Source organism: Rhinatrema bivittatum, chromosome 3 (genome assembly GCF_901001135.1).
Source record: "Rhinatrema bivittatum chromosome 3, aRhiBiv1.1, whole genome shotgun sequence".
Lineage (NCBI taxonomy): Eukaryota > Metazoa > Chordata > Amphibia > Gymnophiona > Rhinatrematidae > Rhinatrema > Rhinatrema bivittatum.
Genome location: NC_042617.1, coordinates 299,055,957 through 299,070,465, shown reverse-complemented (window position 1 = coordinate 299,070,465; position 14,509 = coordinate 299,055,957). Strand labels below are relative to the sequence as shown.

Here is a 14,509-nt window from a genome sequence, read left to right as displayed (position 1 = left end):
CTGCCCTGCAAATATCTGGGGCTTTATTTGGATTATGAAATCCAGCATTTAAATGCAAGTTGATGAAGTGCAATAATACTGTTAATAAATGTCTATTGTGAGGGTTATTACAGTTCTGTAGTGGTGAAGGGAGGAGGGGAGGGGCAGCTCGAGGTTAGAGTTTTTCTGGACTGGAACATTTTCCATCTCAGACAAGAAGCATCAGATTTCTTGACTCTGTAGCCCCTCCTCTAGAAAGAGGGCATCCCTGTTTACTTCTCAATATATACACACTAGAGCCCAGCTGTTTTAAGTGGAAATCAGCCACAGAAACCCCAAGAGGTGAAGATTTCTAGTCCCTTTCCTTTTTCTCTCAGTCACCAGTAATGTGGGAACTTCGCTCAGTCGCCTTCACCAGGGCAGTTTTTGCTGAATTTTTAGCCACTCTGATTTTTGTTCTGTTTGGGCTAGGGTCTGCCCTGAGCTGGCCAGCAGCCCCTCCCAGCATCCTGCAGATTGCACTAGCTTTTGGACTGGCTGCAGGCACACTGGTCCAGGCCGTGGGGCACATCAGTGGAGCGCATTTCAACCCAGCAGTGACGCTAGCGTTTCTGATTGGCTCCCACATCTCCTTCCTAAGAGCTGCGTTCTACGTGGCAGCCCAGCTGCTGGGGGCCGTGGCAGGAGCTGCTATATTGCATGAAATCGTCCCACCAAACCTCCAAGAAAACTTATCCATTAACACTGTAAGTATTCTAACAATATCTTCCATGGTTTTTGGCAATAGAGATAAGGGCAGATTGTACTAGCAAATAACCCCACTGCTGTGCCAGTGTCAACAATTGCTCTACCAATAATAAAATTATGGAATTCGGATGTATACTGTCTATATCTGAATGTCAGCTGCATAAGCAGTACCATAGGTTAGTTACTTTATTAAACTTGACTAATCGCCTTTCTTCCATAAGTAAATTAAAGTGATGTGCAATAAATTCAATAGAAACTTAAATTAAAATAAAACAGTAAATAGGTATTAATTTAGTAATAAAGACAATTGTACAAAATGAATATATAGAACAGTCATCAAGCAACTAGAAACTAAAAGAAGCATTTCTTATAAAAACAAACAAACAAACAAGGAAATGGTAAGCAGACAATAAACACATATAGGTCCATATTTAGTCATTGTCCAGATAGCAAAGTTAACTGGATAACTTTATCCGGCTAACTTTAAGACAGCTCTATGGCACGATCAGACTTAGTTGGATAAGTTATCCAGCTAATGTAACTCCTCCCTGAAATGCCCCCGGACAAATTTCAGCTGGATAATAAGATATCTGACTAACATTTAGCAGATAAGTGCCAAAATATTAATTAATTTATTTTTTTTTTTTTAAATTTATTATTTATTATTTTTTTATATACCGACATTCATCTCAATTGAGATATCACACCGGTTTACATTCAGGTACTGTAGGTATTTCTCTATCCCCAGAGGGCTTACAATCTAAGTTTGTACCTGAGGCAATGGAGGGTAAAGTGACTTGCCCAAGGTCACAAGGAGCGACAGCGGGACTTGAACCTTGGTCTCCTGGTTCATAGTCCACTGTTCTGATAATTTCTGAGTTAACTGGCTAAATGCCTCTGAATATGGATCTCATAAAGAATACATTATTTAAATAACAAATACTTGTGATAACAGCTATGCCTTGGGGCCTTTTCTAAACTTGTAAAAATCCTTCACCAAATGTAAGCAGAGTTCCACAAGCTAGGGGCCAGATAAGAAAAATTCATTGGCCAGTAGAAATGACTTTTGGGGGACTGGCCCAGTGCTCAATCTCAGACATTACTCCTGCTCTTTTTGGTCAACTGGGGCTGAGAGCACCGCAGAGGTAGAACTCACATCCTCCAGGAGGGCAGCCTGGATGTCAGGGAGTACTTTTGCAAACTACTTGGTGCAAAGACACACATGCGCAGCCTCAGCCAGAGGCTTCATCACTGCAATACTTGGGCTAGTGAAGGGAAGGTTGGGCAACTAATGAGGAGAACATTCCAGAAGTCATGGAAGTGAACCAGGGCTGAACTGGGTTTCAGTTGGGCTGGAGAGCCTGTGGTTCTCACAGGAATAGAACCATTTAAATCATCATTTACTGACATGAAGCTGGAGGAGGGCAAACTCGGGAGTAACATCAGAAAACATTTCTACCCAGAAAAGGTGGTGGATTCCTAAAACAACCTCCAAGGTCATAAACGATACAGAATTCAGAAGTACAGAGTTCTAGCAGCTGTGACTTAGTAGGTTGTGATATCTTTTATTAGTTCAACATAAAAAGGATTATGAGCTTTGGAGACTACACAAGTCCCTTCTTCAGATGAGAAACAACTAAAATAAGGAAATTCAAAAAGCAAGGAAGAAACATAAGGGCACCTAGTGGTGGGGAAGCAAGAGTAAAGCTGATGGTCAGATAGGATCTGCGGTATTGCTTATTGCCATGGTTTATGTGTTCATTTATTTATTCTGTTCCTTTGGGCTTTCAACTGAATTATAAGTAATCCTTGTTAGGCTATGATGTCATGAGGCTTCATTTGCAACAGACCTAGAATGTTTTTCCCCCATTTTGGAGCACCTCATTGTAACATCTAGTCCAGCTATGATAGCAGGGCCGTAGATTGTAGACACTTCTGAAATCTGGAATGCAGGTACCCTTTCTTTTTCCACCAGCTGTAGCCATAGTGTGATGGCTGAGACTCCCTCCTCACCAGAAGAAATGAATAGTGCATCTGTAGCATCCTCAGCCCTGCCTGGCCTGAGCAGCAGAATCTGGGTTTGGGGATCAAAAGGAGAACATAAGTTCATAAGACTTGACATACAGGATCAGATCATAGGTCCAGCAAGCCCAATATCCTGTTTCCAACAGTGGCCAATCCAGGTCACAATACCTGACAGGTTGGGCAACCTGTCAGCACATCTCTGATATAAATGAAGGGATCCAAGATGCTACAACAGTAAGAATTTAAGGAATTTGGCTGGGTAACTATCCAATAACTTCTAGGAATGTGCAGAAGAAAAAGGTTTGTTTCATTTCATCCATTTGTTTCATGGGACCTCAATTTGTTTCTTTAATTTGAAACAAAAAAAATATTTGTTTTATTCATTTTTTGTTTGCCATTAAAGTCAATGGGGGAAGCATTACAGCCTATTTTGGGCCTCAGAATTATCATTTCTCATGGAACTTGTGGGAAAAATCATTAGAAGGGGAAATAACTCCAAGCTACCTAGACTGTGGCAAAGTGGCAGCAAAAGCACAAATGGGTATCAGCATTCGCAAATGAGTACCAGTATTGACAAATGTTCTCCAAGGCATCATCACAGGAGGAAAGAAGAAAGCTAGTGTGGGAGGAATACCCCAAGGCTACATAAGAAGGTATCAGCAATAGGGACATGAACCCTTGATGGCAGCTCAAGAGACAAAGTGGCATCAGCATCCTAAAGCACCATGAAGAGGGAATGAACCATAAAAGGTGGCAGGAAAAATCCCAAGGCACTGATAAAGGACCAAGCAGCACAAAGAGTGGCATCAACACAAGAGGTGCAAAGCAGCCCCCTAGAGTGTAAGGCCTAGGGTATGGCAACAAGGCACATTGGCAGAAAGAATTCCAAGATGTAAATTCTGAGCATGAAAGCAAGGCTGAGTGGCATAAAGACCCCCAAGGTGTAACAGAAGAGTATAACAGCAAAGCAGAGTAGCATGGGAGATGCCAGTTATTCCTTTGCAGCACATCTGCCAATTGTCAGATTTAGTACGAAAAAATGAACCGTGATAAGTATAATTTTCTTGACATAAGCTTTTATTACATTCTCTGCTTTAATTTGATCTAGCTGCTGAGTGGAATTTTGATTTTCTTGTGAAATTATTTTTCCGAAGGAAACATCACATTCAGAATATGTAAATGGTTTTCTTGGTAAGTTGTGAAGGTTGCTTTATTTAGAAGCTTTTTCCCATATTCTATAGTTGAACTCTGGCTGTTGCATTTCCTGATTTTCTGGTTTTGCCTGACCTCTCCCTGACTAATGTAACCTATCACATTTGTGAATTTGAAATGGTATCTCTTAAGCATCTTTTCTCTTGTGCCTGTATTTCTTTCTTCTGACTGAGGGCTATTGTGGACAAACAAGCACATTTATATATTTATATATTTATATATTTATTTAAAAATGTTTCTATACCGTTGCTAAGTTATATACCATCGCAACGGTTTACAAATAGGCACATAGACTAAGGTAAATAAATGTAGGATATCGTACATTCTAACAGGTGCCAATAAAGTTCGGTTACAATTTCATAAATAAAATCATTATTTGAGTAATGTTGGTCAAGTCCAGGTATATTATTGAGTTATTATAATCATAACATAGTAACATTCACAGTAATATAGTAAAAACAGCTGATACATTATCCATCCAGTTTGCCTAGCAAGTTGTTCACAGTATTATCTGCCACTCCATGCAGATTACCTCCAAGCCTTCTGTTAAGAGTAGTAACCAGCATTCTGTGCAGTTTACAGGAACTGCTACTTCATGCAGGTTACCCCATGCTTTTTGCTAAGTATAGAAACTGCCACTCTACCACCATGCCTTCTGTTAAGGGGAGAAACTGCCATTCCATGCAGGTCACCCCCATGCCTTTTATTAAGGGTAATAACTGCCACTGCATGCAGGTTACCTTTTATTAATGCTGGACTGTGCAAGTTAACCCCATGCACCCCTTTCTTAATTTCCAACATCTAGCCTCTAGTGGTCAGCAGTGCTTTATCCCATGCCCTTTTGAATTCTTTGACTGTTTTTGTCCTCATCACCTCTTCTGGGAAGGTATTCCTGACATCTACTACCCTCCATGAAGAAATATTTCCTGATGTTTGTTCTAAGTCATCCCCCCTGGTGTTTCCTTTCCAACAGAAAAGGTTCAAAGTTCATACATCATTAATATCTTTCAGGTATCTGAAAGTCTGTACCATATCTCCTCTGCACCTCCTCTCCTCCAAGGTATTTATTTAGATCCTTTAGCTTCTCCTCAAAATTTTTCTATTACAGACTCCAGATCAGTTTGGTCGCCTTTTTCTGGACTGCTTCCATCCTGTCTCTATCCTTTTTGAGATACGGTCTCCAGAACTGAATACAGTATACCAGGTGAAGCCTCACCAAGGACCTGTACAAGGGCATTATCATCTCCTTTTTCTTACTGGTTATTCCTCTCTTTATGCAGCCCAGCATCTTTCTGAATTTAGCTATCACCTTGTCACAGTGCTTCACTGCCTTTAGATAACCAGAAACTATTAATCAAAGGTCCCTCTCCTGGTCAATGTACATTAGTCTTTCATCTCCCATTGCTTATAGATCTTTTGGATAACTGCACCCCATATGCATGACTCTGCATTTCTTGTCATTGAATCCCAGCTATCAAATCTTCAACCTTTCTTAAATCACTTTTCATTCTCTCTACTACTTCAGGCATGTCCATTCTGTTGTAGATCTTAGTATCATCTGTAAAAAGACAAACTTTACCTTTTATCCTCTCCACAATATTGATCATGAAGATACTGAACAGAACCAATCCCAAAACCGATCTTTAAGGCACTCCACTTAATACTGTTTTCTCTTCAGAGCAGGTTTCATTTACCATTACATGCTGTCTCCTGTCAGTCAAACAGGGTTTAATCCACTCAACCACCTTGGTGCCCACTCCTAAGCTTCTCATTTTATTCAGAAGCCTCCTCTGTGGGACCATATCAAAAGCTCTTCTGAAATCCAAGTAAATCACATCAATCTCTGCTCCTTGGTCCAGCTCTCTAGTCACCCAAACAAAAAAAATCAATCAGATATGTCTTACAGATCCTTCCCCTTGTGAATTCATGCTGCTTTGGGTCCAGTAACCTACTGCATTGTAGATAGTTCACTATTATTTTCTTCAGCCGAGTCTCCTTTAACTTTCTCACCACCAAGATGAGGCTAACCAGCCTGTAGTTTCCAGCCTCCTCTTTGCCACCGCCCTATTAAAGCAGGACCACCACCACTCTTCTTCAGTCTTGTGGCACCACTCCCATTTCCAGGGATCCATTGAATGGGTCCTTCAGCGGACCTGCCAGCACATCTCTGAACTCCCTTAGGATCTTGGGATGTACCTCATCCAACTCCCATGACCTTGTTCACTTTCAGTTTTTATAGCTCTTCCCATACATTTTCTTCTGTAAATGGAGTTGCGTCTACCCCCTCCCATCCTTGGTCTTGTTAACCAGCAATGTTCCTTCTCCAGGGTCTTCTTTAGTGAACATTGAACTGAAGTATTTGTTTAATATTTCTGCTATTTTTTCATCTTTCTCCACACGCTGCTCCTTGTCTCCTTTCAATTTTATTATATCACCTCTGTCCTTTCTCTGATGTGAAAAGTGTTTTATCATCTTGCTTTATCTCTTTGGCAATCCTTTCTTCCACTTGACCTTTTGCTTTCCTGATTTCTTTCATGGTCTCCTTCAGCTTCACTCGGTATTCTTCCCTGTGTTCCTCTTTTTGTATCCTTTGTATTTCTTGAAAGCTGTCTTATTTGCCTTTATTTTTTCAGCCACCTCCTTTGAGAACTAACCATCAAACAAGGTGGGTGAACCAAGCTGGGAGGGGTAGGATTAAAAGAAGAGAGTTATATAATAAGTGCTGTGGTTATTTCCAAACCAGAGAAAGATCAGACACAAGCTTCTTCATATCATCCAATCTCATTAAATTTTGATCAGAAATTGCTCACCAAAATTATAGCAGAAATATTTTGGGAGAAATATCGCCAATCTACTTCTCAGGGCCAAGTAGGTTTTGTAAGGGGTAGATATACTTTGGCTAATGTTCAAACACTTTTTTTTTAAAATTAACATTTTTATTGAGAACAAGGAATACCATACACAAATATTATTTAAACAAAGGCAAACTGTTCATCACAGTAAATTAAATTTTTTCACCCCTCCTTCCTCCCCTCTTCCCAAGCTGCCACTCCAGAAAGCAAAATGATAATTAGTAATTAAAGACTAAAGAGCTAAGAGAAAGAAAAGGAAAAGGAAGAATAACCGTACTTCTTTGGACCAATATGCGTTAAAGTACAAATAGCCTTCGATATGAATGCCAGAAACAATTATTGAGAAGGAAAATGATGAATTGTCATTGTTCCACCATTATAAGTAAGGGTCCCAAATATTGTGAAACATATTAATCTTGTGATGTTTTGATGCTGTTGTTTTGTGCATTGGGCAGGTGGTATCCAATCGCTTCAGTACTCTAGAAAGTGTAGACATGGAGTTCGATCTCCAGGAATATGCTATCTCTCCATTCTTTTTGCTGTGCAGATATGTAGAAGCAGAGGTTGGGAAGTCCGATCTTCATCGCAAATTGGATAATTTAACAATACCAAGTCTTTTGTCAGCTTAATGTTGGCTTTGTAGATCTTGGATAATATTTCAGATATCTGCTGCCAAAGAAGTTGTACCTTAGGACAATCCCACCACATATGTAAAAAGGTACCACTGGTAGGGCACCCCCTCCAGCAATGTTCACTTATTTTAGGTCTGAATTTATGTAATTTAACCAGTGTAAAATACCACCTAAATAGCAATTTATAGCTGTTCTCTAGGATTAAAGTGGAGATGGAGGATTTCCTGATTGCATGGAAGACACATAGCCAAGTATCTTCAGTTGGAACACAAACGAGATCTTGTTCCCAAGCTTGTGAGTGGGTTTGTACTTCAGCTTTACATTTAACAATTTATATATTTTAGAAATCACCTGTTTCATATGAAGAACTTGTGTACAATACTCTTCAAATAAAGATTTTTTAGTCTGGAGTAAGTTTTTTCTTTGGATATTGGCTATAAACTGTTTAATTTGCATGTAAGAGAAGAATTCGGAGTTGGGTAATTTATGTTTGTCCCTTAAAATTTCAAAGGATAACAGCTTCCCATTTACACAGACACTTGCAATAGATAACAGACATCTCTCTTTCCAGCATTTAAAAGACTGTATAGGTAGGCAAGGGAGGAAGGATAAACTGTGGAAGAGATGTGACGAATAGAAACAAGGGTCTCAGCCCCACTAAACAACGTTTCCAAATGTCCCACACTTTTAAAGTATGACAAGTAATAGGGGCCAAATCTGGACATGCTCACCAAGTTGGTCTAGGTTGCCAGACTGCAGCTGTTAGGGGCATTTCACCTAGCCATGATTGCTCCATTTGAACCCATTGTTTACTATTGGTCGTGTTATGCCAATCAATGATGGATTGAAGCTGGACTGCAGCATAGTACCATATTAAAGTAGGAACCCCCAGTCCTCCAAGTTCTGTAGATTGAAAAAGAACATGGCGTGCGACTCTGGGAGGTTGTCTTTTCCATACAAAACAAAAGAGTTTTGTTTGCCACTGTTTAAGTAAAGTGCTGGAAATGGAAATAGGTAAGGTTTGAAATAGGTATAGAAACCTGGGCAGAATGTTCACCTTAATTGTGGAAATTCTCCTCAGCCATGAGAGAGTAAGGCATTCCCATTTCTCTAGGTCTAAGTGAATTTTCCTCAGTAAAAGGGTGTAATTCAATGTATAAATATCCTTTAGAAACCTACCAATATATACTCCCAGGTATTTAATCTTCTGATGAGCCCATTTAAATGGGTGTTTAGATTTAAAGTAGGAGTCCAGCTAGGGATTGCATGAAATATTACGAATCTCAGATTTGTCCTAGTTGATTTTAAAGCCCAATGCCGAGCTAAATTGGGCCAGGGCCAATTCTATTGCTTGGAGAGGCGAGTGCGGTGTTAGCTGCCCATACTATGTTTAGAATTTTCCAGATATTGTCACTCGCCATTCAGCCTGAGATAAATCCCATCTGGTCTGCATGAATAATCTGTCTGATAAAGCGGTTAAAATGGTCAGATAATATCTTAGCTAGGAGTTTTAAATCTAGGTTTATTAAGGAAATAGTCTGGTAGGAACCGCAAAGCGCGGGGTCTCTACCTGGTTTGGGAATGATGGTGATTCCAGCCAGATTAGAATTTGGATGCATGGAGTCCCCCAGTCATAAAAAATTAAACATTTTCTGTAAGTGGGATACCAAATAGGGCACAAATTGCTTATAGAATTTTGCTGACAGTCCATCGGGACCTGGAGCTTTACCAGCTTTTAAATTCTTAATGGCTAATAGAATTTCAGGGCTGGATATTTCTCTATCGAGGTCCTCCAGCATCTCATCAGATGAATAAGGGAGAGCGATTGTATTCAGATATTCTTCAATGTTATTTGGAGTAATAGAGGGATCTGGGCTATAAAGGTCTTTGTAGAAAGTAAAAGAGCATTGTCTAATGTCTGAGTTGTTAGATAAGATGCAGCCATTAGTATCTTTGATTTTTAGAATAAAGTTTTGATAGGTTATCTTTTTCAACTTGTGATCAAGCAGTTTACCCGCCTTCTCACCTCCCTCAAAATATTCCTGTTTTGTTAATTCAAGAAGATGCTCCATCTAAGATGATTCCATTCTCTTTAAGTCCTCCTGGGCTTTAGAGAGGCAGAACAAGGTATCTTTAAAGGTGTTTGCTTGGTGTTTCTGGGATAAAAGTTTGATAGTATGGCGCAGCTTTGAACACTCTTTCTCATTTTGGCGTTTTAGGAATGTACCTCTAGAGATGAAAAGCCTCCTAATAAAGGCCTTAAAACTATCCCAAACCGTTACAGGAGAAGTGACTGAATTATCATTGTGGGAGAAAACATTTTGAATAGCATCAATGACTGAATTGTTATAAGTAGAGTCCTGTAGTAGAGATTCATTGAGCCTCCAAAATCTTATTCCTGTATCATAATGGTCAAATAGAATGTCTACCCACACAGGAGCGTGGTCTGACCATGTGATTACCCCAATGTCAGCAGCTCTCATGTTATGAATAATAGCCTTATCAACCAGTAAATAATCCAGCCTAGAGAAGGCATTATGAGGCGATGAATAATAGGTAAATACTTGAGAAGTGGGATATCTAGCCCTCCGAGCATCTATAAGGTGGAATTCTTCCATCAGGGTTTTCACCATTAGCCTTTTGGCATCTGCGAGAGAGGAAAATCCCTTTGAGGTGTCCATAGAGGGGGAAACTGCCACATTAAAGTCCCCGTGGACGTGAATAAGATTTTATGAAATTGCATGAAAAACTTCCTCTGATCTGTATTTGAGGCGTATATGTTAATTAATGGGTAATCGATACCATTAACTATTACATTTAGTATTAGGTACTGTCCCATTGGGTCCTCAACACTACGGGTACACTCACAAATAAAATTCTTTGAGAACATTACGATGACCCCGGTATACTTAGAAGACTTACTACAAGGAGAGAAGACTAGCTGAGAAAATTTAGGAGAGTGAAGGAGATGTTCGTACCTTCGTGATAAATGTGTTTCTTGGGCAAAAACAATATCAGCCTTTAATAATTCGAACTCTCGATATAAAGTCTTTCTTTTATAAGGGGAGTTAAGACCTTTAGTATTAACGAAGAGTATCCTAAAAGGAGGCATTAGCTTTGAGAAGTGGAAATAATTTTAAGCTGTCAAGAGATCTAAATTTTTGCCTCTAGATTAAGAGAAGCAAATACTCCCCTGAAATCAGAAAAATCACCATCGAGAGACATAGAAATTTAGTAAATGTAATCTATTTCTCATATTGGTCCAGTTTTTAATAGTATTAATTATAATATTTATATAGAATATCAAGAATATCAACAGAAAAAGGCAACAACCAACAAGGACTGAATTACATAGTCTGGATAAGCAGATAAGCATGGGTGTAGCTTGCTTATTGCGGTGGTTAATACCCCTAACTAATTAAGCTATTTCACTTAGATGCAGTTCCAACACTGCTCTCTACATTCATGGTGGGGGTGGAAGGGAAATAGAATAAAAAAGGTTACTAAGAGCCAAGAGACACAGATAAGTATGTGAGAGAAAAAAAAAAGTGTGAAAGCTTGCTGGGCAGACTGGATGGGCCATTTGGTCTTCTTCTGCCATCATTTCTATGTTTCTATGTTTAAGTGGAGGCCAGCACCCCAAATTTGTATTAAACCCAACCCCCAAAAGAACATCTGACCTGCAAAATCTTCCCTGCAGGTCTTATCCACTATCATCATTAGGGGAGTTATTATCAACAGCGTGGTGAGCTCCGAGCACATCCCAGCAAATAGATACATGTATGCACCAGGCTAAATGCTAATATCTTATCAATTATGGCTGTAGAGATTAGAGAGAAACTCGAAAAGAATGATATAGCAATCAATCTGTGGTGTCATCCATAGCAAAAAAAGAATCAAGTTTTTAGATAACCATCCATAATAGTATTATAGTAACAGTCATGTTGTACCCTTGGGGGTAAGGAGCTTCCTGAGTGATGGCACAATTGGCTGTTGCGTTTCCCAACTCTCTGCCATGTGGGAAGAGCACTTCTTGCATTGATCGGTTTTGCTGTTTTCATCAGTCTCTTGGAGGAAGTGCAACCACGAGGAGACAAGATGGGAATGGCATGCTCAGTGGAACACATTTTATGAGAAGTTCCCTCTAGGGTGAAGGAAAGGCCAAACGGGTGCAGCCATCTGTATTTAATATTATCTTTCCTTAGGAAAGTAGTCACTTCTTTTAGTTCCTGTGCTCTATCTAATTTAATATCAGGGAGATCGTTGTCAACATCAGCTCCGGAGGTGGATTCCTTAAAACATCAAAATCAAAGATTGTTTCTCCTAGCGCGATTTTCAAGATCTGCTAACCTTTTTTTGATGAGTAAGTTGTCATCTTGTATTTCAGTGCAGGTTTCTTTCATTGTTTTACCCTCTTCCATTTGCTGGTCAAGGCGCAAATCCAAGTCATCCACACAGTGGCCCAGAGAAGCGATATCCTCACATATTTCCTCCATTCTGTCCAACATTTCTTGGTGGTATGTCTTGCTATCTTTTCTGAGCTCTTGAAACCGTACTCAAAACTGGCCGGGTCGGGGTTCATTTTCTAGAATGATATTAGAGTCTGCAGTAGGAGAATCCCCCTCGGGTTGTTCTTCTGTGGCGCCATCTTCACTGAGTTGCGGACTCACGATGCTGTCCTCCGCTATAGGTGAGTCCTCCTTTTGAAAGGAAAAGCGGCGAAGATCGAGATTTATACGTTTAGCAGCCACAACAACGTCTCTTTGTGCTTGAGAGTAAGTTAATACACCTAAATATATTAGCCTAGGACTTAGATGTTCATAGATTAGTAGGGTGGTGGAGGGAGCGCTGGAGCTAAGCTGCCATCTTCGCTGACGATGTCACTTCCCCCCATGTTCAAACACTTTTAACAGCTGTAACATTATGCAAAAAAAAAAGGTTACTTATTTTGTGATGGCTAGTTTTGATGCTGAAAAGGCATTTGATAGTGTAGATTGGCCTTATCTCTTTTGTGTATTGGATCAAATGAGGTTGGGAGGCTTATAATAATCCCCAGGCGAAGACAGCAGCTAATAATGAATACTCGGGAGTGTTTGAAATTGGGAGTGGCATGAGACAGGGGTGCCTTATGTCCCTGCTGTTAATTCTTTTGCCATTGGAAAGTCTACTGAAAGCAATTCAACTGGACAGAGATTAAGGGAACAAAATTGGGATCACATGTCTTTAAATATGCTATGTTTGCAGATTTATTAGTTTTCTTAACTAGTCTTGAAATATCTTTGCATAAACTTCTGGGTTTTTTTGAATATTTTAGGAATTTCTTGGGATTCCAGGACCCTGACTCAATCCAGCATCACTGGATGGGGAAATTCCCATTAAAATGGGCATCTGGATCCTTTAAATACTTAGGGTTAATAATGACACCTGGCTTGAAGAAGTTGTTTGAACATTTCCCCCATTGCTCTTCGTTTCCAAGGATAAACTAAAAATCTGGGTAAAGCTACCTTTATCTCTTGTTGGTTATATAAATTTATTTAAAATGATAATATTTCCAAAAGGGCTGTATATCCTTCAAACTTTACCAATTAAAATTAGGGGGGAAAAATTCAACAATTAGAACATTTGGTTTTGAAATTATTGTGGAATGGTTAAAAAAAAAAACAAAACAACCCTAGGATTGCATTTAAAAGATTGAAAAAGGATTGGGAGTAGTGAGGCTTGGGTATCCCAGACATGGAAAAGTATCATCTGGTTAGTTTATTATGGATATTGCGAAACTGGTTGTATGAAGCCTCACAGTATGTATGTTTGGAAGGGGAAACAGCCTTAGTGGCCCCTTTAGATTTACGTTATGTGTTACACACAACTTCTAACAAACTGCCCAAAGGGTACTCTAATAATATGAATATATCTCTTTTAAGGTGAGCATGGAAGAAAACAAAGGATATGATGAAAACTCCAAGCATATGCTTGCCATTACTATCTATTCGAGATAATCTTGATTTTTCCCTTGGCTCTCAGTCCCATAGTTTTTCATATTGGAAGGAAAAGGGTAGATGTAGTGTACTTGGATTTTCAGAAGGCGTTTGACAAAGTTCCTCATGAGAGGCTTCTAGGAAAAGTAAAACGTCATGGGATAGGTGGCGATGTCCTTTCGTGGATTACAAACTGGCTAAAAGACAGGAAACAGAGAGTAGGATTAAATGGACAATTTTCTCAGTGGAAGGGAGTGGGCAGTGGAGTACCTCAGGGATCTGTATTGGGACCCTTACTTTTCAATATATTTATAAATGATCTGGAAAGAAATATGACGAGTGAGGTAATCAAATTTGCAGATGATACAAAATTGCTCTGCATAGTTAAATCACAAGCAGATTGTGATAAATTGCAGGAAGACCTTGTGAGACTGGAAAATTGGGCATCGAAATGGCAGATGAAATTTAATGTGGATAAGTGCAAGGTGATGCATATAGGAAAAAATAACCCATGCTATAGTTACACAATGTTAGGTTCCATATTAGGTGCTACCTCCCAAGAAAGAGATCTAGGCGTCATAGTGGATAACACATTGAAATCGTCGGTTCAGTGTGCTGCGGCAGTCAAAAAAGCAAACAGAATGTTGGGAATTATTAGAAAGGGAATGGTGAATAAAACGGAAAATGTCATAATGCCTCTGTTTCGCTCCATGGTGAGACCCCACCTTGAATCCTGTGTACAATTCTGATCGCCGCATCTCAAAAAAGGTATAATTGTGATGGAGAAGGTACAGAGAAGGGCAACTAAAATGATAAGGGGAATGGAACAGCTCCCCTATGAGGAAAGACTAAAGAGGTTAGGACTTTTCAGCTTGGAGAAGAGACGGCTGAGGGGGGATATGATAGAGGTGTTTAAAATCATGAGAGGTCTAGAACGGGTAGATGTGAATCGGTTATTTAGTCTTTCAGATAATAGAAAGACTAGGGGGCACTCCATGAAGTTAGCATGTGGCACATTTAAAACTAATCGGAGAAAGTTCTTCACTCAACGCACAATTAAACTCTGGAATTTGTTGCCAGAGGATGT

General features: G+C 39.6%; 1 protein-coding gene across 1 annotated transcript in view; it reads left to right on the top strand.

The window, feature by feature from the left end:
• Positions 1 to 296: 296 nt before the first annotated feature.
• Positions 297 to 14,509, top strand: part of LOC115087620 (aquaporin-2-like) — a 37,132-nt gene continuing 22,919 nt past the window's right edge. Inside the window, exon 1 of the mRNA XM_029595027.1 lies at positions 297 to 725. Within this exon, the coding sequence (XP_029450887.1) occupies positions 366 to 725 (360 nt within the window). The 5' untranslated portion in view covers positions 297 to 365. The remainder of the gene's footprint in view (positions 726 to 14,509) is intronic.